Source organism: Myxocyprinus asiaticus, chromosome 7 (assembly GCF_019703515.2).
Source record: "Myxocyprinus asiaticus isolate MX2 ecotype Aquarium Trade chromosome 7, UBuf_Myxa_2, whole genome shotgun sequence".
Lineage (NCBI taxonomy): Eukaryota > Metazoa > Chordata > Actinopteri > Cypriniformes > Catostomidae > Myxocyprinus > Myxocyprinus asiaticus.
The window spans coordinates 10,357,891-10,378,844 of record NC_059350.1 but is presented as its reverse complement, the minus strand read 5'-3'; the positions used below and the strand labels follow the sequence as shown (position 1 = coordinate 10,378,844).

Sequence of the window (20,954 nt, the reverse complement as noted above, 5' to 3'; positions counted from 1 at the left end):
TTCTATCTGCAGTACCGCCATGAACTGATGGGGTTCTCCTTCAAAGATCAGAGAGACAGATGTTGGATTTTACTTACACTGGATATAAATCAATATATGAAACCAATAAATGGATATTTGCATGAACAAATAATTAAAGAATGCTATTAACCCCATATAAGAAAACTCAGAGCTCTCTTTTCGCTTAAACTCTAGAACACAACAGTTTTCACTGAACTAAGAACCTGACTTCAGAAGTGAGAGGAAGTAAAATGTGGTCTGACAAATCTGAAGGGAGAAAAAAGCTAAAATCTGATCCAAAAGTGTGGTCATTCAAGTAGACTAACTAGACCAGAGCGTAAACTAAAGAAATGTATTGTGTTAATAGGACAGACAGAGCATTTATCTCCTCCTTCTCTTACAAGCCAGCTTCTGAAACGGCACTCGGGTAGACAAGGAAGACACCCAAGAATTCAAGACTCACTTTTTTTTTGTTGGGGGGTCCAGAATTGAATACTTTGGTGCTATTTTTGTAAAATGGGGGGGTGGGGGGTATATTTGATTGGATCATAAGCATAATTTACGTGTGGGACATGTCCCTACCACTTTTTGCCTTTGCCAATTTTGTCCCCATCTCCAGTTCTTGAGCAGGAGTTTCCATTTCGTTCATGTGTGTGTGATGAGCGCTCATTGCAACTGTTTTCAGTGGCGTTGAGAGATAGCAGCCGTTGATGCTCTCTCGTGCATCGTGCCGCATTTCACACTTATTTCCAGTTAAATCGCAAAGCAAAATGCAAATAGATGTGTCCCAGCTAAATATATCCACTTAAGTGCAGATGCACTTTTCGTTTATTAAAATAAAACAACATTTTTAAAAGGTGGATTAGAACCGGAACTCTGTGAACTGGAGGCAAAATGTTTACCATGAGACAAATCAGTGATTCTGGCTGAAGTGTACTGATCCATGTATTTATCCACTGACTAACAAAATCCCAGTACTGACAATACCAGATGTACGGATCAAGTTATCAAATTAATTATGGGAAATATTTATTGGAGCTCTTATTTTGGTTATCAAGACCAACTGTATATCAAGACAGTAAGGTTACTTAAAATTATATGCACATAACCTAATTAATATTCATGAGTTTTTGCCACTTGTTATTTTTACATGCAAATGAGCTTGCGATTGCGATGAAAATAATGAGGGGCAAATTTATTTTTATTTTTTCCGGACAGCAAACACTAGAAAGGGAAATGGGATGAATATATAAAATGTAAGCATTATTTTTATTTTTTATCAAAGCATAAAGGTCAGCCATTTTGTGAACTAGCTGCATGTGAAGCATGTGGTTTCCCTTTGTTTGAAATGTCTTCTATCTGCAGTACTGCCAGCGAACGAATGGGGTGCTCCTTCAAAGACAAGAGACACATTCGATTTTACTCACACTGAAAATAAACCAATATATGAAACAAATAAATGGATATTTGCATTAAGCAAGTAATTCAAGAATGCTATTAACCCCCATATAGGAAAACCCAGTGCTCTCTTTTCGCTTAAACTCTGGAACACAACAGTTTTCACTGGACTAAGAACCTGACTTCAGAAAGTAAAATGTGGTGGGGCAAATATGAAGGGAGAAAAAAAATCAAATCTGACCCGAAAGCGTTGTAATTTAAGTAGATTTAACAAGCCCAGAGCGTAAGATTAAGAAATATATTTGTGTTGACATGACAGACAGAGCATTGGCTCCTCCTCCCCTTCTAAGCCTGCTTCTGAAACGGAACTTTGGCAGACAAGGAAGACGGTATTTGCTTAACAGTCTAAAAAATACCTACGATGGATGATGTGGTCTGAAGAAGAGTCCGTGTAGATCGATGAATCCACAATGACAGTTTATTACGGCGGTACGCGCTTTATAAAGAACATACTTAAATGAGAAACACTTCTGTGACATGATAAACAATTGGTGTTTTGGAAAAGGAACGTACATATCCCTTGGTGTTAATTTTCTAAGATGTTTTTATGAAGTCAAAACCCAGTTTTAGCGTATTTTAAGAAAGCAGAGACATCGGAGAATTCGGATAGACTGAACTGCTGCGTGTGTGAACTGAATAGAGTGGACTCAGCGCTCTGATGTTATATGCGCCACTCTGTGGAGTTTTTGAGTACTACGGCAGGTTACTTTCTTGTCATGTAGCGCCCCCTTCAGGTACAGTCTGTGAAATACTGAGAAATTGGGACCATCTTTTTCCTTTCTCAGTTACAAAGTGACAAACATACTCGTTTTTGTCCCAGAAAAGACAGTCATGGCAATTATGGCAAACATGTTTATTAAATTAAAACATAAGTATTATAATAAATAAAACATACATTATAAATAATGTTTCATAATTATTTTGTTCCAATGTGTTTGATTATTCCACACTAGCATTAAAGAGAGAGTTAACCCAAAAAGGAACATTTTCTCATCATTTACCCTCATGCCATCACAGATGTGTATGATTTTCTTTCTGCTGCAGAACACAAAGGAAGATTTTTAGAAGTATATTTCAGCTCTGTAGGTCCATACAATGCAAGAATGGTGACCAGAACTTAGAAAATCCATAAGGCACATAAAGGCAGCATAAAAGTAATCCATATGATTCCAGTGGTTTAATATACACTGCTGAGCCAAAACATTATGACCACCTGCCTAATATGCTGTTGGTACAATACTTTTTGGACCTTTAAAGTTCTGGTCACCATTCACTTGCATTGTATGAACCTACAGAGCTGAGACATTCTTCTAAAAATCTTCATATGTGTTCAGCAGAAGAAAAAAGGTCATACACATCTGGGATGGCATATGAGCCGAGGGTGAGTAAACGATAAGAGAATTTTAGTTTTTGGGTGAACTATCCCTTTAAAAAAAAAATGTGATATGAAAAAAAGAATGATTGATATACTGAGTAAAGATCAGTTTCAGATCATGTATTTAGTGGTTTCTGAAGTTTCCTACATACAGGTGCATCTCAATAAATTAGAATGTCGTGGAAAAGTTCATTTATTTCAGTAATTCAACTCAAATTGTGAAACTCGTGTATTAAATAAATTCAATGCACACAGACTGAAGTAGTTTAAGTCTTTGGTTCTTTTAATTGTGATGATTTTGGCTCACATTTAACAAAAACCCACCAATTCACTATCTCAAAAAATTAGAATATGGTGACATGCCAATCAGCTAATCAACTCAAAACACCTGCAAAGGTTTCCTGAGCCTTCAAAATGGTCTCTCAGTTTGGTTCACTAGGCTACACAATCATGGCGAAGACTGCTGATCTGACAGTTGTCCAGACGACAATCATTGATACCCTTCACAAGGAGGGTAAGCCACAAACATTCATTGCCAAAGAAGCTGGCTGTTCACAGAGTGCTGTATCCAAGCATGTTAACAGAAAGTTGAGTGGAAGGAAAGAGTGTGGAAGAAAAAGATACACAACCAACCGAGAGAACCGCAGCCTTATGATTGTCAAGCAAAATCGATTCAAGAATCTGGGTGAACTTCACAAGAAATGGACTGAGGCTGGGGTCAAGGCATCAAGAGCCACCACACACAGACATGTCAAGGAATTTGGCTACAGTTGTCGTATTCCTCTTGTCAAGCCACTCCTGAACCACAGACAACGTCAGAGGCATCTTACCTGGGCTAAGGAGAAGAAGAACTGGACTGTTGCCCAGTGGTCCAAAGTCCTCTTTTCAGATGAGAGCAAGTTTTGTATTTCATTTGGAAACCAAGGTCCTAGAGTCTGGAGGAAGGGTGGAGAAGCTCATAGCCCAAGTTGCTTGAAGTCCAGTGTTAAGTTTCCACAGTCTGTGATGATTTGGGGTGCAATGTCATCTGCTGGTGTTGGTCCATTGTGTTTTTTGAAAACCAATGTCACTGCACCCATTTACCAAGAAATTTTGGAGCACTTCAGGCTTCCTTCTGCTGACCAGCTTTTTAAAGATGCTGATTTCATTTTCCAGCAGGATTTGGCACCTGCCCACACTGCCAAAAGCACCAAAAGTCGGTTAAATGACCATGGTGTTGGTGTGCTTGACTGGCCAGCAAACTCACCAGACCTGAACCCCATAGAGAATATATGGGGTATTGTCAAGAGGAAAATGAGAAACAAGAGACCAAAAAATGCAGATGAGCTGAAGGCCACTGTCAAAGAAACCTGGGCTTCCATACCACCTCAGCAGTGCCACAAACTGATCACATCCATGCCACGCCGAATTGAGGCAGTAATTAAAGCAAAAGGAGCCCCTACCAAGTATTGAGTACATATACAGTAAATGAACATACTTTCCAGAAGGCCAACAATTCTCTAAAAATGTTTTTTTTATTGGTCTTATGATGTATTCTAATTTTTTGAGATAGTGAATTGGTGGGTTTTTGTTAAATGTGAGCCAAAATCATCACAATTAAAAGAACCAAAGACTTAAACTACTTCAGTCTGTGTGCATTGAATTTATTTAATACACGAGTTTCACAATTTGAGTTGAATTACTGAAATAAATGAACTTTTCCACGACATTCTAATTTATTGAGATGCACCTGTAGATAATGAATTAATCTGTCCAGAGATCATGTGGGAGAATGCTATGAGCTGGAATGTTGTATTTAATTGTACACACAGATGGTAACATTGGCACACATGGAAAACAAAAAGTGAAAATTAACTGCAAACTAATTATGGTTAGAAATTACTGTAACCATAGGCAGAATGATGAGAAATCTTTTGCAACTTTTGTACTCATTCACACAAGCAGACACATACACGTGGGGTGTTTATACAAAATGTGCTGAAGGAAAATCTCAAAGCCACAACTCTGATTTTTAAAAGACACTGATCATTTTAATCAGTGTTCTTTCCATTTCTTATTGAAGTGTAATTGGCCGCTGAAGTTAAGGACAGCTAAACAACACCTAAACGCATCAGCCCCTGTATATCCTAGCATGTATTTAAACTATTGTACCTGTTTTGGAATTATCTGTATGGGTATACTTCTATCATCACTTCAGAGTCCTCTGAGACTTGCTTTGGTAAGGTAAAAATAATATAGTACTACAGAATCTTGAGTATTTAAAATAACACTGCTGTACCCTTACAGGCCTTAAGAGATGAACACTTATTAAACACTTTGCATGTTCAAATGTATTGTACAACAGTTAGTTCTAGTCCTCTTATCAGACTGGACAAATGGTGCTCCAAAAGTGCTGATATTAAAGTATAACAGCACTGAGATGCTCCATTGAGAATGTCAGATTCGTGCTTTCTTGCAATGGCAAATGTGCTAAAAGTGTGCTAATTGTTATAATAAATAAGGCCCATACAGTAAGCTGAAGACTGCAGTGGCAGTGCAATCCTCCAATGTTCTGACCAATGTAAATGTTTTAAACTGCTCGAAGGTGTATAATAGATGTTCTCATGGAGGACAAAGGGAGAGGTTCAGAATCAGAAAGAGGACGTGGGCACGACTTCTGTTTAAAAATGCCTGTACACAGGACTATTTACCCTTATATGAGGCCTGTACAAGCAATCTCGCTCACTATAATCAGCAGTTTTCGCTGAAGGGAAGGCTTTTTATAAATTTGTTAAAGGTTGTGTGACAAGAGATGACGACGAGTTCCAGAAAGGGTTAAAAGGAGTACAAAGACAAAACTTCTTCATAGCATGCACAGCTTAATTATTACAAGATGAAACTTTGTAATCGTTGTCTCCTCTTTCGCCTTTACTAGCTATCTTTTGTTTTTTTGCTCATTTTTTTTCACAGGTTGCTCTCCTGTGTGTCGGTACCAGAGGAGGAGATGGGATGCAGACCTCCATTATCATTGAGCCTCTTGGCACGGTACGTCTCGTAGTGAATGTTATGAGTGACCTCCTTCAGGTCCTGGAGGTGAGACCTGAGCACATGATAACCTTTTTGTTATTAAGTCACTGATCATTTTTAGAAAAGTTAATGCTACATTATTATAACAGATTACTTATAGGAGTCATTTAGTGAATGTAAAAATTAAATTAAAACTTTAAAAAAAAATTAAAACTCTTCATATGTTAAGAGAGCAATAAACATGCCATTGATCATTGTAAAGTAACAAATACAATTTTATACATCACCTAATTAGGAAATCCCGAAGTAAGGAGAATTCGCAGTGATTTGGGTTTTCAACTACAGGGACAGAAAAAAATTACTTTGTCAGACATTATATACCACTGCAACATTCTGAACAAAATGCTGTAAAATTAGACATTCTTTGTATACAGAGCCTTTTCAGCCTCATAAAAGTGTAAAAAAAAAGAAAAAAAAAAGGGTTGTTTAGATAAGATTTTTTTACATTTTAATAATGTTCTGTATTCTATCAGGTAATATGTATGAAATAAGTGATAATGGAATTTGACAACAGGGTGGAATTAACACCAACATTTCTTTTGAAATTTCATTACATGTAGCTATTTTTTAATTGCATATATTCTCTGCTTACAAATTAATGATTGATATTTAAAAAATAAATTGCATAGATTATGCAAAATATGTTCCACTGTTGTCTAACAAGCAGTATATGATGATCAGATAAAACCACAAATCCAAATATTTGTATTGGTATTTGTGTAAATATATAACCGTAAACTAGGACTGTCAATTGATTAATTAATCACATGAGATATCCATAAATTAATCACAATTAATCGCATATCAATATTTGCTGAGAAAGGCCCCCAAATAAAGAAAATGAATTAACTGATAATAAAAAATAATTCTAAATATATAATTTATATGATATCAAGACATTATATTATTGTGGCAGACGAGGGATTAGACAATACAAAAAGGGTGTTTAGGAGTCAATATATTGATGCCTTTATTTCCATTTCATTGCAAATAAGCCTAAAACTGGCCTGCACTCCACACCAATTCATTTAACAACTGAGTTTGTCAATCTGTCTGTGGTAGACAAGGCTGTTTTCACAGGAAGTGTTTTTGCATCTGTCTGGGCTGTCTTTGTTGGTCCATGTTCACATGAGTCAGATTAACACTTTTGGAGCATCTCACTTGGGCCGTGTTGGAGTTCATTTGGTGTTTATTTTGTAATTAATAAATGTCTTACTGCTCATTGTGCAACTTATTACAAGACTACTTGGCAAATAAATAAATAAATGTATATCAAACATTGATTTGAGTTCACACAGTGATCCAAGGAGAAAAATGGCTCGTAAATAAGCAGTCTGATGCATGGGTGTGCGGTTGTCACTAAGAAATATCGGGCCGCTAGATGGTGCCAATGACCAATCAGAATTGAGTATTCCAGAGTGCCGTGTAATAAGAGTTAAAGGAATGGTTCACCCAAAATTTTTAATTCTCTCATCATTTACTCACCCTCATGCCATCCCAGATGTGTATGACTTTCTTTCTTCTGCTGAACACAAATGAAGAGTTTTAGAAGAATATCTCAGCTCATTAGGTCCATACAATGCAAGTGAATGGTGGCCAGAACTCTGAAGGTCCAAAAGCACATGAAGGCAGCATGAAAGTAATCTATTATGACTCCAGTGGTTAAATCCATATCTTCTGAAGCGATATGATAGATTTAGGTGAGAAACAGATAAATTCTTAAGTCCTTTTTTACTAAATCTCCACTTTCACATTCACTTTCACATTTTTCTTATTTTGTTTTTGGCGATTCACATTCTTTGTGCATATCGCCACCTACTGGGCAGGGAGGAGAATTTATAGTAAAAAGATTTGGATTTAACCACTAGTCATATTGAATTACTTGTATGCTGCCTTTATGTACCTACAAAGCTGAAATATTCTTCTAAAAATCTTCATTTGTGTTCAGCAGAAGAAAGTAAGTCATACACATCTGAGATGGAATGAGGGTGAGTAAATGATGAGAGAATTTTTATTTTTGGGTGAACTATTCCTTTAATAATGTCTCAACATACTAAGTGTAGTGAAACAAAACAGATAACGCTCTTTTACTATCTCTGCAGGAATACCCATAAAAAGTAGCCATATGACACACCTGCTGTGCAGCAATGGGCCAGAGTGAGACCTCTCATCTGTACTGAACAAACTGAATGCACAGCCTTTATTCAGCCTAATAGCATGGCAAAGCTTTACACGGACTGTATAACATTCCTATACACTAAAATTAAAAATTGGGTTGTTTTTTTGGGGGGGTCCTCAACCTACACCACAGAAAAGATTGTTTGATTATTCAAATTTGGGGTTTGGATCAGTTTTTCAAACACAACACAATTATGAGTTCAAAGGTTTACTGCAAGCTAATAAGCAAAAGTATATTCAAAACTATTATGGAAACTATTTAGAGTTTAATGCATTATGCCCCAGGACTTTAATTCTGTTTCAAATCAGTTATAAAAAGAAAGAACATAAGTGCAGAGTTTTATTGAAGAGTTTTAATGTTGGCTCTTTATTGATGTCCAAATAGATATGTAGATCAGGTAAAGTGGAGCGTGTGTAGTACTTACTAAATGCCACAGAGTAATACACAAATCGTTCCGCTCACTTACCCTCCACCACTCCCCAGGCTGTCTTCCTCCCCAAAACTCGTTTGCCATTGACCTGGTACTCTTTATCACTTCCTACCACAGCAAAGGGCATGGACTCCTGTAATATACAGATTTAATGGGACAAACATAATATGTTAACACATGGGCTAACACAGAGATGTAAAGAGAAAGAACAACATGCAAGACATGGCCAGTGAGAAGAGGTAAGACTGGGAGAGAAGGATGAGAGAATAAACAACAACTGGAAAAAGCACTAGATGGACAAATTAAACCAAAACTCTTTTAGAACAGCTTTATTATTAATTATAATTATAGTCACATTGAAATTACTCATAATTTGTGCCTGTATTTTGCACTGCCAACTTAGGCCACATCCACACAAATCCATTTTCCGTTTGAAAACTCAGTTTCCTAGCATCTTCTTTTTCCAAAGTATGCAGTAATAGAAATTGTCTTAGAAAGTCTCAGTTTTCAGTGGAGGAGAATGCTGTTCTAGTGTGGATGAGAGGCGTAAACGTAGCAAAATCAATGCGCTTTCTAATGAAAATGGATTAGTGTGGACGTGACCTTAAATGACCTTTCAGTCTATTATATACTTGTATATGGCTGGAATGACTATGAATGTAAACTGTAACTCATTGCATTTTGTCAGTCTTAGGTAAATGCAAGTATTCACTTATATGGCAATGCTCTTACCCTGATCTTATCATTATCACTCTTATCCTCCATGTCTTCATCGAATTCTTTCTGTGGATAACACTCAATCCCACACACTTCCAGCTCCTTCCTCACCTACAAGGAATTACGGAGAAATGTTTTCAGAACTGTGTGAGAAAACTGATTTCATATTAAATCACCATTTGAAAAATACAGACTTATCACTGACGGTAACTGTATGATATAGAATGAACACACAATCTGTTCATAATTCTACTAGAACAAGTCTGTTTATTTGTTTGTTTGTATATCTTTTTATTGTCATTCACAGTCACCCTCTGTTTGAATTCAGTTTTCTCATCCAGAGTGAGGGTGTCAGACTTGGCGATGACAGGAATGATGTTGACCACACGACTCAGATGTTTCATGAACTCAATATCCAACTGGCGAAGCCTGAGAAGGGGAAATAAGGGGGAAAGGGATAGGATTAATAGGCTGATTGGAGCTGATATTATAACAGTGACAATGGTCTTCCTGAGGTTCGCTGAGGCCTCATTTGACTATGTCAGTTCAGTCAAGCAGTCCAGCACATCAGTATAACTGGCTGAATGAGACGCACTCATGCATACTTCCATAAATTAACACAACGGCTTGTCTTAATTAACACAGCTGCAATTGCAAACATTTTTGAACTACTAGATTGTGAAATATAGATTTTCCGATGCATCGCAATCTTTTAACAATTTCGATATCAATTCTTAAATCCCAAGATCAATCTTATATATATGCAATTTTAAGACATTAATTTATGGAACAAACTGAATCTGAACATTTTTCAAAAGCTTAAATGTGACAAATTTGATGAAAAACTAATGATAAAATATAATTAGTAAAATTAATATTTTCAAATTGTACCTAGAAGGGTTGCCTAGAAGGTTCCTTTATAATTAAGAGCATTAGCTGAGAGAAAATGTCTTTTATATGTAAGCAAAATGGACATCTTAACAGAATTGTACCCATATGAATCGATATCAAATCGAATAGAGATCGGAAATTAATCGAGAGCTTGTGAATCTGTATCAATACCCAGCCCTATGAACTACTGAAAAAAATATTATTTGATTGTGATTTTGAGGTCTTATTTCTGTCCTCTACAGAAACAATTTTGTCAATTGACACAAAGACACAGTTTAGCACACCTTGCACAAAGATTTACAGCAGTAATTTAAAGTGTGTCAGTTGTAGTTACATGCAATATGTGAGCTGAATAAGAATATAATAATACTATAGTCATATATACAATTTATTTATGGAAGAATTTGATTCTGAATTCCTCACTTACCATAACTACGTGATCTATTTTATATGGCGTTTGAGCAGAAACCATGGGCGTGACATTGTTTTACAAAGTGGTGGAGACAGTTTCGGGGTGGGGTTACCGGTTATGATGTCACGAAACTCAAGAATATTAATTACATTATGACAGTTAATGTCAATTAATCTTTTACTGTTTTCATTCTTGATGACCAATTCAATAAATGTTTCACATGTTAAAGATGCTGTAAGCAGGGGGGGTTTTCATGGAAAGGTATGCAAAAAAAATGTCCTACTCCCTGAAAGATGTAAAATAAATAAGTGTCGTGAGATACCACACCAGTCTCTGTGATAGCTGTAGACTCTGTAAAGAGCAAACAAAAATGTGTCTGCGGGCCATGGTCTCTGACGCTTTCTGCCTGTCTATCGTTTTGCGCGTTCTCATAGTATTGTAGTTGCAAGGAATTAGTGAGACTTAATGCCATTTTTAATGCCATTTTCTTCATTACATTTATCAGTTGAGGGCACTATTATGCTGCTGTCCTTTTTGAGAACCTCTTACAATCGTGTCGGTCTCAATAAAGCTAATTTGGTATCTTTGGCGTGCAGGGCTTTGTAAAGAAGGGGGCATGGCTAATCCAACAGCTCAGTTTATGGAAATTCTACAATGGCTTACAGCACCTTTAAATTTGACAACTTTATCCCTATATCTGCAAATGTTATAAATAAAAAATTCGTCACTTAAACGACAAAAGCTATTTCAATATTTTGCCAAAAAATGGCCAAAGCAAAAAGTGGTAGGGACATGACCCACCCATCCCACCCATAAATGATGCCTATGGCTTAAGTTATTTAACAGTATGTGAGGTAGTCTGAACTCACGAGTGTCCGGTTGGGCATATGAAGTACAGGCAGCAGTGCACTCTGGTATCTGGGATCCGTTTTTTGCGAGCAATGTTCACTTCTTCCTTCAAAAACTTCTCATACTGTTCATTGATGTATTTGGATATAGGTTCCCAGCTATAAACACAAAGGAAAAAGGTTATTTAAGTAGATGCCAAAATAATTGCAAAAAATTCAAAGGTGTGACATTTTGAAAGCTTGTTTTTATGTTAAAGTATTCAAAATTTTGATACAGTGAATAAAACCAACACATATAGAATGGGTTTTCTCTAAAGCAATTGAGTGACGCAGAAAAACACTGTGTCCCATTACTCAGAGATCCTTGGCTTAAATCACTGGGGGTCAGTTGCCAAAACAGATTCACGATTGGCATTTTGAAAAAAATCTCATTATTGTATCAGTGTCAAGGGGAAAAGAGTGCATGTAGGTAGCAAGCAAATAAAAAGAAAATATTGCCCTTCACACCTGTACCATGTTTTTAATGCCTGCTATTAACAGCCAAAATGAAGCATACAGCTGACCTAGATTCCTTCAGTTGACGCCAATGCCAGTCCACTTTCCCTGTTCAGTGTGGGATTTGTGTTCCCAGAAGCATGTAGTGGTATTTTGGATAATCTGCACATGCCAAAATGATTGAAAAGTAATTGCCATCCTTATTTTGTCTTTAACAGAGAAATCACATAATACTCACCAATTATCATTGTTGATTTGGTCCCCAAAGCCTGGTGTGTCAACAACTGTTAACTTCATCTTCACCCCTCCTTCCTCAATCACTACAAGATCAACATTTACCAGTTACAAATCCAGGATGTTAAGATTAAAGTGATTGTGATTCTGTATAAAATACAGTTTAAAGTGTTGCATTTATAACAGAGGATAAACAGGGCTAGAGTGGTTCGGTGTCACATGATGACAATTCTGGAACAAATTTTACAGAGCTTTAAGAAATATAATATTTTCAAATGCATGTAAGGTTAAGAAACAGAGGACACAATGGCACGCAACTGAGATTAAAGAAAATGTTCATTTAAAAATAAAAAATCTGACATCATTTGTTCATCCTCATGTTGTTCCAAACCCACATTAACATCTTTCTTCTGTGGAACACAAAATCAGATATTTTGCAGAATGTCCAGGCTTCCCTTTTTCATACAATGAAAGTGATTGATCAGTCATACTGTAAAGCCCCCCCAAAAAAAGCACAGTAATATTAGTCTCATTTACGTGTGCACAGATTCAAACATGGTGCCTCAAGGCGCGTCCTACCAGGTTTGTTGCCAATGACACAATATGAGAGAACCAAAGGCGTTTAGTATCACTGACGTGGTGTTTGAACGTACACATGCACAAATCTGTAGTAGAAAGTAAGATTTTTTTACTGAAAGCTATCATATGTCTTCAGAAGACTTGGAATATATTATGGACTACTTTTATGGTGCTTTTACAATGATTTTTGTAAAAGCACCATAACGCTTGACAATTCACAATCCACTTTCATTGTGCAGAAAAGAAAAGCCTGTACTGTGACTAGGCAGGCGAGGAATGAGAGTCTAAACGCAGCTTTAATAGAACAAATTAACTCAAAATATAAGGGACCCAAACACAGGGACCCAAGCACAGAGCATCAAACAATACATGCAAAGACTGACAAAGAAAACAGGGAAAACAAGGGCTTAAATACACAAGGGAAAACAAGGAACACCTGAGGAAACAATCAGGGAATGAGAACACCTGGGGAAAAAATCAGGGAATGAGAACACCTGGGGAAAAAATCAGGGTGAACCAATCATGAAATAAAACTACAAAGGACTACAAAACTAACACAGGAATGGGGAACTAAACAAGAATTTCAACATAAAAGTCTAGACAAAAACAGGAAATACATGACATGTACATTCTCCAAAATATCTCCTTTTGTGTTCCATGACAGGAAAAAAAACTAAAACTTAGAAATCTGTTTTTGTTTTTTGTTTTTATCAGTTAATTCGCATTTTCGTTTTGACAAGATTTTTTTATTTTAAATCGAGGAACTGAGGTTTTGCATAAACATATTAGCAAACGCTATAGTTAGATATATTGTAAATCCACCAAAGGCTGAATGATAAAGAAAAAAGATGTTCATAGCACTTAGCTTGATGCTGCTCCCAATCTGATCAGCTGCACATGTGTGCATGCTCCAAATGAATGTGACTGGTTACAACATGGAGACTAATATATAAAAGACACCGGTAATATTTGCATTGCAATTGTACATTGTGACTGTAGCTTAACCTTGTCCATCATGCATTTATACACCGGATTAATCCAAACTGGCCTCGAAGTTGTGCGCATGTTGATGAACAGTCTCCTTTCTTTTCTTAAAATACCCATAATAAAGCTTTAGTTATGTGACAGTTATGGGTGCTTCATATCAAATCATATGGATAGGCTATAAATGGGACAATCAAACATCCACCGCTCCTTCTTTTACCATGATGATTCAGATAGATTCCTGCTTTGAATTATTGCTTTGTTCTGTGACGTATTTCAAGTGTATTGCATCTATAGCTAAAAATTATCATTTTGACAAACATTGCGAGTTGAATTGTAATGACAAATCATTTCATATTGCTCAGCGTGTACAGCTAGAGGGATGCTCTCTAGCTGTACACAGTGTTGACTGAAATGGTGAATGCAGATTATCAGATTTTAAAATGCAGCCCTTTGCAGTTTAGTAATTGCGTGAAGCTATATTGCATTTTCAGTCTTAATTCAATCAATCATGCAGCCTTAATAGATACCATACCAATGTTTTTGAGGTCAAAGTCTGCAGGTTTCACAGAGTTTTTTTCTATTTTTTTTCCCACCTCTATTTTTTTACGTCCGTAACGCAAGTTCAATTCCCAGTATAAACTGGGGGAAAAAACTTGTCTACACTGAAAATGTTCTGATGTCTAGACTCTATCTGCAGGGGTTTATGATTATACATACCAATTGTTTTAAATAAAATGAGTACTTTCTAGATAAACTAGATAATTTCTAGATATTGATTTCTAGATAACTTTCTAGATATAGACTTGGTTTAGAAAAAAATAAATACCTACATTGGCTAAGAAGTATTTTTTTGCCATTTTCTTATGTTATACTCTTATTTGTGAACATCTGGGTTATATGTAAAGAATTACATTTACACTTTGTTGCCACTTCCTGTGTTGAGCAGATTTTTGTGCATTTTTCTTGCACACCGTTTCCTATAATGAAAAGAACTTTGATTTCTCTAACTAGTTTGCCTTGCATTCTAATAAAGAACATGCTATTTTAATCATGTTAGAGTTACTTTTTAGTTGAGTACATTTCAAATGTGATGTTAAGTTTAAAAAAATAATTCTTGAAATTCTGCATGATTCAAAGACATCCAAGCATCACCTGTAACTGAAACACTGTCACAACAATATTACACAGTCAACACATTTCCCTTTGATGATATAACTAACCTGTTAGTGCCACCATTTGTATACTTTGGATACCATTTAGCATTACAGCTGTTCACTTACCTATGAGTATTCACCATCATGGTATTCCACAACCAGATTCCTAACTTTCCCTGGACACAACACATGCCAGTCTAGACACTGAACTGTTTTTCTCTCTTACACACAAGCACAAGCACATAGGGACACAATTATTATTAGGACCTTATCAAACTGAAACTCACTGGCTGTTAATGACACAAATGTTCTAAAATGGCTGAAAGTCAACAGTGACAAGCAAAGCTGTATTGATTATTACGTGAGCAAACACTGACTAAGTCTTTCTTAATTAGCCTATGAAATCTATTTCTGTCAAGTGAAAGGCCTGCCATTTTGAAGCAACCCATAGCAACCGTTGGTTACATACTTTTTAATCCTACTTTGAATCCTATACTAAAACTAAAACACTGTTAAAGCAATAGTCCACCCAAAATGAGAATTCTGACATCTTTTACACAACTTCTTGTCATTACAAATACATAAGATTTTCTTTCTTGTGTAGAACACAAAATAAGAAGTCTAGAAGAATTTCAGAGTTGCTCTTTTCCAAAAAATGAAAGTGAACGGAGACATAGGGGGCGCTGTTGATCTCTAACAAATGACAAACACGCACCATAAAATAGTCCATATGACTTATGCACTACTGTCCAAGTCTTCTATAGCCATATAATAGCTATGTGTGATAAACAGACCAAAATTTTAGTTGTTATTCATTGAAAATATTCCCCTGTGCTGCAGTCCACAAATCCTTGAAGATTCAGCTGAACTTCTCCTTTTGTGATCCGCTAAAGAAAGAAACTCAAAGGGGGTTGGACAACATGAGGATGAGTAGCCTAAATGATGACAGAATTTCCATTTTTGGGTAAACTATTCCTTTAGGTGTTTACAAGTTACTTGATCTCAAGACCTCTTACCATGAGAAACAGATTTAATCTCTACGGTCTTTGGAATCTTCTCATCACGACTCCAGCCCGTGCTTCTCCTGCTCACCTGTGACTTAAACAAAGTATTCACCAAAGTGGACTTCCCCAGACCACTTTGACCTGAGAGCAAAATAACAAAGAAATGGTGAAACAGATGAAGTGAATAGGAACAAACTATGAGAACAGAAACAAACTGCATTGCTCTCCCACCCACCAACCACCATGATGTTGAAATCAAAGCCCGTCTTCATGGTCTTCTTCCGCATCTGCTCGATGATGGTGTCTATCCCAATGTATCCAAGCAGTGCAGATCCTCGACCTGACCCTTGACCATCACCCCCTCCTCCCTGGGGTGAAGTCACAAAGGGGACACTGGATGGCAGTGCCACATGAGAGGGCTTGGCTGGGACGGCAGGTTTAGGTCTTACTTCAGGGGGGACAATTTCTGACATGTCTGTATGAAAGAGAGCATGATAAACTTAACCATTCAATAGATATGTATCTATGAAAGCACTGGAAACCCCCTATGTTTTGAACCAATGGCATAAATTGCAGTATAAGAAAAAGATCATAACAGATCTCAGAATAATGTGGTTCTTTTGGAAAAACAAGAAGTATACTGTATGTACTACAGTGCTCCTATTTCCCATCCTACTCCAATTTAGATGCTCCACTGAGTTGTCTGGCCATATTACTGACATATGCCACCCAAATAAGTAGCAAATACTGGAAATTAATTATTACAGAAGCCACTTAATTAATCTGGTTATTGGATTAGTCGACCTTTCCCACGCACCAAGACGCTCTTTTTAAACACCAACACAACACCAGAAGGGATATTCTTCACAAGCGTCATTGCTTATTGTTAAAGGATGGAGAGGAAACCAAGTATCGCATCCTCGGTGCATGCACACATAGCCTACTTTTCCAATTTTCACATTTAGTAATGCATTTACCGCTACGTGTTCGTAACCAAAAACAAACACGCTATCGACTTACCGATGCTGCTTCTTGTATCGATGGTAGGATATTTCGTTTTTACCTTTTTCTGCTTCGCGCCGTTTTAATCTAGCTATTTAACAATCTATCTACCAATCAAAAAATAAGTCGGCTACGAGGCAGTAGTTGCACAGACGTAAGGGAATGATCATATACCCAGGTACCTCTCTCCTCTCCCTCTCTTTCTTTCACTTTGTCTCTCTCCTTTCTGTGCACCGCTCGATGCCCTTCATTCCTTCCTCCACCCTTTTTTTCCCGTTACCAAGGAAACTAACTGGGAGACTGTGTGATGCAGCGCGCATGCTCACTGGGGTTTCGGGTCGCAGGTTGATGTAGTTTGACATTTGTGCGGCTTCTCCATATTTAACCCACACTTGTTTGTCAGAGATTGTTACAGTAGACTAATATAATATCATTAAACATAAAGAATTGCCTTCTAAATTCAGAGACATTATTATCATGCTAGCATTTGGTCTGTTCTTGTATCAATCACAAAATAAGGGTAGGCCTCCGGGTTCAGTACAAGCTAGCTCAATCATTTGTGGCATAATCAGGGTTGGGAAGTAACGGAATACATGTAACAGGATTACGTATTTAAAATACAAAATATAAGTAACTGTATTCCACTACAGTTACAATTTAAATAATTGGTAATTAGAATATAGTTACATTCTAAAAGTATTTTGATAACTGAAGAGATTACTTTGCATTTTATTGTCATTTGCTTAATTTAATATTTAGTCCTTTCAGATGGAAAGCATTTATACATACAAATTATGCAATCCAAGGACTGTTTAAACAGCGGTGAAACACTTTCTTAAGATGTGTTACATTCATACGAGTAGACAGAGAATAGGTTTGAAGTAAATCTGGCGCAGCAGAAACAGAAATAAACCTGGTGTAAATTGTTGTGTTATCACTTAGCTTTATGCTAAGCTAAAATGCTATATCTGGCCATTTTACATGCACCTGTTACCAGGCACGATCATATTTTTTTATCAAGAAAATCTACATTAGATCATAATTTTTGTTTTCACTAGTAAGAACTTTGATATCAGGGCAAAAATCGTATTCTATTGTTTTTCTGTAAAAATATCTAAAAATCCCTAAAACAAGATAAATTTGCTTTATCTTGTTTTAGAAGCCAGACTGCATAAGATATTTAGACCTTTTTCAGAGAATGTATTTTTTAATCTGAATGTAATTTGTCTTACTGTACTGGTAATTTTTTTTTTTTTTCATTTGTTATTAACTTGTTTATAGTCAAAACAAGTGAAAAAATCTACCAGTAATGAATACGTAATCCAAATTATTTAGATTACATTACTTACTTTGAATAATCTAACAGAATATGTTACAAATTACATTTTACAGCAAGTATTCTGCAATTTGTAGTGGAATACATTTTAAAAATAACCCTCCCAACCCTAGGCATAATGTTGATTTTCAAAAATAATAAAAATATTTAGCCCTCATTTATTAAGAAAAATAAATTGTGGTTATTGTAAGGCTTTTACAATGGAAGTGAAAGGGGTTGTCCATTAACATTAAAATACGTACTCATCATTTTAAAAGCATAGCCACACGATATAAACTTATAAAATTCGACGTGTTGTTAACATGATTTTAGTGTGATAAAATTGCTTACTAATCTTATCAGTGTAAACTTATATGTAATATTACAACTTCGTTGCTATTACAATGAAACCCTGTAATCCCGGTGTTAGATATAACTTTACACATATAAGATTAATAAGCGATTTTATCACACTAAAAAAAAGAAAAAAAAAAAACGGAAAGCGCAGGTTGTCCAATTTACTAAATTATATTATTTGTGATCTACACAACAAATTTGTGTTTATTTTCTAAATTTGTTTTCTTTGATTTCGATTAATATAATTCTAAAAAATGTGTACTCTCAAATTAAATTATGTAGTGTGAATGTCAGCCAATCATGTTCAACAACAGCACAAAAATTATTTTTGCTGCTTGTTAAATGTACTTAATTAAAGGTGCACTCAGTAACTTTTGTCTTTGTGTCATATTGACTTAGTGGCTTGAATGCAGCATCATATAAAATCAATAGTTTTCAGTTTTAGATGCCATTGTAGAAATTTAGTATTCACAGTCAGCCATGATTACTTTAATCAATGAGTGAAAGTGTCCAATAACAGGACTGTTACTGAGATTAAGCGAATAGTATTCGGCTGGTCATGTAAATCTAAAATAGTAGCCCCCATGTGTGGACCCTCTCCATGTAGAATAAAACAGCTTTTATAAGGTTACTGATATGACTGGAGTCTTCATTTTAATGTGAGTGGTCATGATTTCCTACATATATTGCAAAATTACAATTCATGTCTTTAGGAGTTAAACTTTTTTAATGAGGAAAAAATTACTGAGTTCACCTTTAAAAAGAACTAATGCAACACAATTCTTTAAAATTTTGTCAAAACTTAATTTCATTGCATACAATCTATTTACTTTTTAAAAAATAGATGTTTACTTAATCCTTTTGTGTTGGCTCTACATTAATCATTTTTGTTGGCATAACTGAAACTGGGCAGGGGATTTGTAGTTTCCAGCATGTTTTGCGTGGGACTTGATGGGGAGAGTAAAATGTTAAGTGTGAATTTAAGTATTATTTTATGTATTTTTGAGCAAAATGACAGCAAGATGACAAAAGAAACTCAACACTTGATAATGTTTAATGCTAAGTTATTTTGGGATTTAGATCCAATTCTGGTGAAGAGTGGAGCTTTTGCCTGTTGAGGACGGATACACAAAGAGCATGCTGTATGTTTCTTTACTTAGGAACAAATTTAACATTTAGCATGCTAATGTATGCTATTGCTAGCTAGAAGTTAGCTAACTAGCTTAACCTTATTATATAAATCAGCAAAGTGGAAAAAAGATAATGTAAATCTAAAGAAATGAATCATGGCAGGTACACATATAAAATTACTTTGAGGCTACTTAATTTGGTAATTTAAAGTAACTTTATTCTATTATGTTGAAATTACATGAACAAATTAAGTTTTCTGACAAAGAATTAATGAACTAAACCAAGAAGAAAAATTATGTTGTTGTAACTTAATTGATTCATGCTACAAGTAATATAATATGTGTAGTATGAATGTTAATTCTGCACTTTACATTTTATGTCTTAACCTACTCACATTTCACAGCTTTGTAGTCCCGTGCCTGCCTGTTTCATATGGTCTGTTTACATGTGGGGTGTTTGTGGCATTTGCGTCGCCCACTGAAGCACCGTTGAGTGTCAGTGTAGCTTTTACCTCATAACCTGATTATCTTACTGTGACAGGCCTGTACTCACTGATAAGAGAGTGTTCTCAATTCCGCATGGAATGTAACCATTCACAGTTTTTTATTTTTTATTGTGTGTATTTTGTGGTATATATTAAACACAAACATGCAGGTGACTCTAAGTCATTAATATCATATAATAGGATTAATGTCTTTATAGTTATATCTTAAATAATGAAAATCAGTGACCATTATCATATTTTTGTGGGTTGTGTCCTTAATTGTGTATAAAGCCTTTTGGGACTGTGATATCACATTCTAGTCATCAGTGTTTATGTCACATGATCCTAAAAAGTACCCATAGTAAAATTGACAGATGAGATCTCTTTAATATCTCAATTGTTTCTACTAGACAGCAATAAGATAAAATGGAGAGCAAATGGAGAGTCTGCTTCTCAGACATTTCTCCTGAGAAAAAGACCCCAGTAATCTCACATGCTTCTACTGAGCTCAGATTTACTCAGACAACAAAGTCTACAATCAGCATGCAGTTTTATGGAGAAACATCAGAGACAAAGTTGATACTTAAACGAAATATAACTGAGAACTAAATTAAGTTTTCAGAGCTATGAAAGAGCAACCTCTGAACAAACATTTTCTTCTGGGCACTTACTCTGGTTTATATATGCTGGTTGCCAACATGTTTAACTTGTGTAGATTATGGTCAATTGTGGAATTATCCCAATTAAATATTATTAAGTGCAATGCATTCATAAAAATGGTTAGACCTTCCATTCAATATATCAGTTTTATAATAAAACTAGTTTTATATTTATGA

The 20,954-nt window shown here is 35.7% G+C and overlaps 1 protein-coding gene across 2 annotated transcripts; it reads right to left on the bottom strand.

The window, feature by feature from the left end:
• Window positions 1-4,538: 4,538 nt before the first annotated feature.
• Window positions 4,539-20,164, bottom strand: septin3 (septin 3). 2 transcript variants are annotated; one of them, XM_051702435.1, is made up of 10 exons: window positions 20,029-20,164; window positions 16,065-16,304; window positions 15,842-15,970; window positions 12,110-12,191; window positions 11,398-11,535; window positions 9,537-9,654; window positions 9,241-9,336; window positions 8,545-8,641; window positions 6,127-6,178; window positions 4,539-5,912 (listed from the first exon to the last, which is right to left on the bottom strand). In XM_051702435.1, exons 2-10 carry the CDS (start codon window positions 16,300-16,302, stop codon window positions 5,777-5,779), a joined length of 1,086 nt encoding a protein of 361 aa, XP_051558395.1. In that variant the 5' UTR covers window positions 16,303-16,304; window positions 20,029-20,164; the 3' UTR covers window positions 4,539-5,776. The 2 variants fall into 2 exon arrangements, with proteins under 2 accessions (XP_051558395.1, XP_051558396.1); XM_051702436.1 differs by lacking the exon at window positions 20,029-20,164 and adding an exon at window positions 16,850-17,098.
• Between the last annotated feature and the right edge of the window lie 790 nt (window positions 20,165-20,954).

Coding starts and splice junctions, on each gene's coding strand:
- septin3 (XM_051702435.1), bottom strand. CDS start 16,302: ATGTCAGAAATTGTCCCCCCTGAAGTAAGACCTAAACCTGCCGTCCCA. Junction 9,655..11,397: donor ATATGCCCAACCGGACACTC/GTGAGTTCAGAC, acceptor TCCCCTTCTCAG/GCTTCGCCAGTTGGATATTG. Junction 8,642..9,240: donor GTGATAATGATAAGATCAGG/GTAAGAGCATTG, acceptor TGTATATTACAG/GAGTCCATGCCCTTTGCTGT.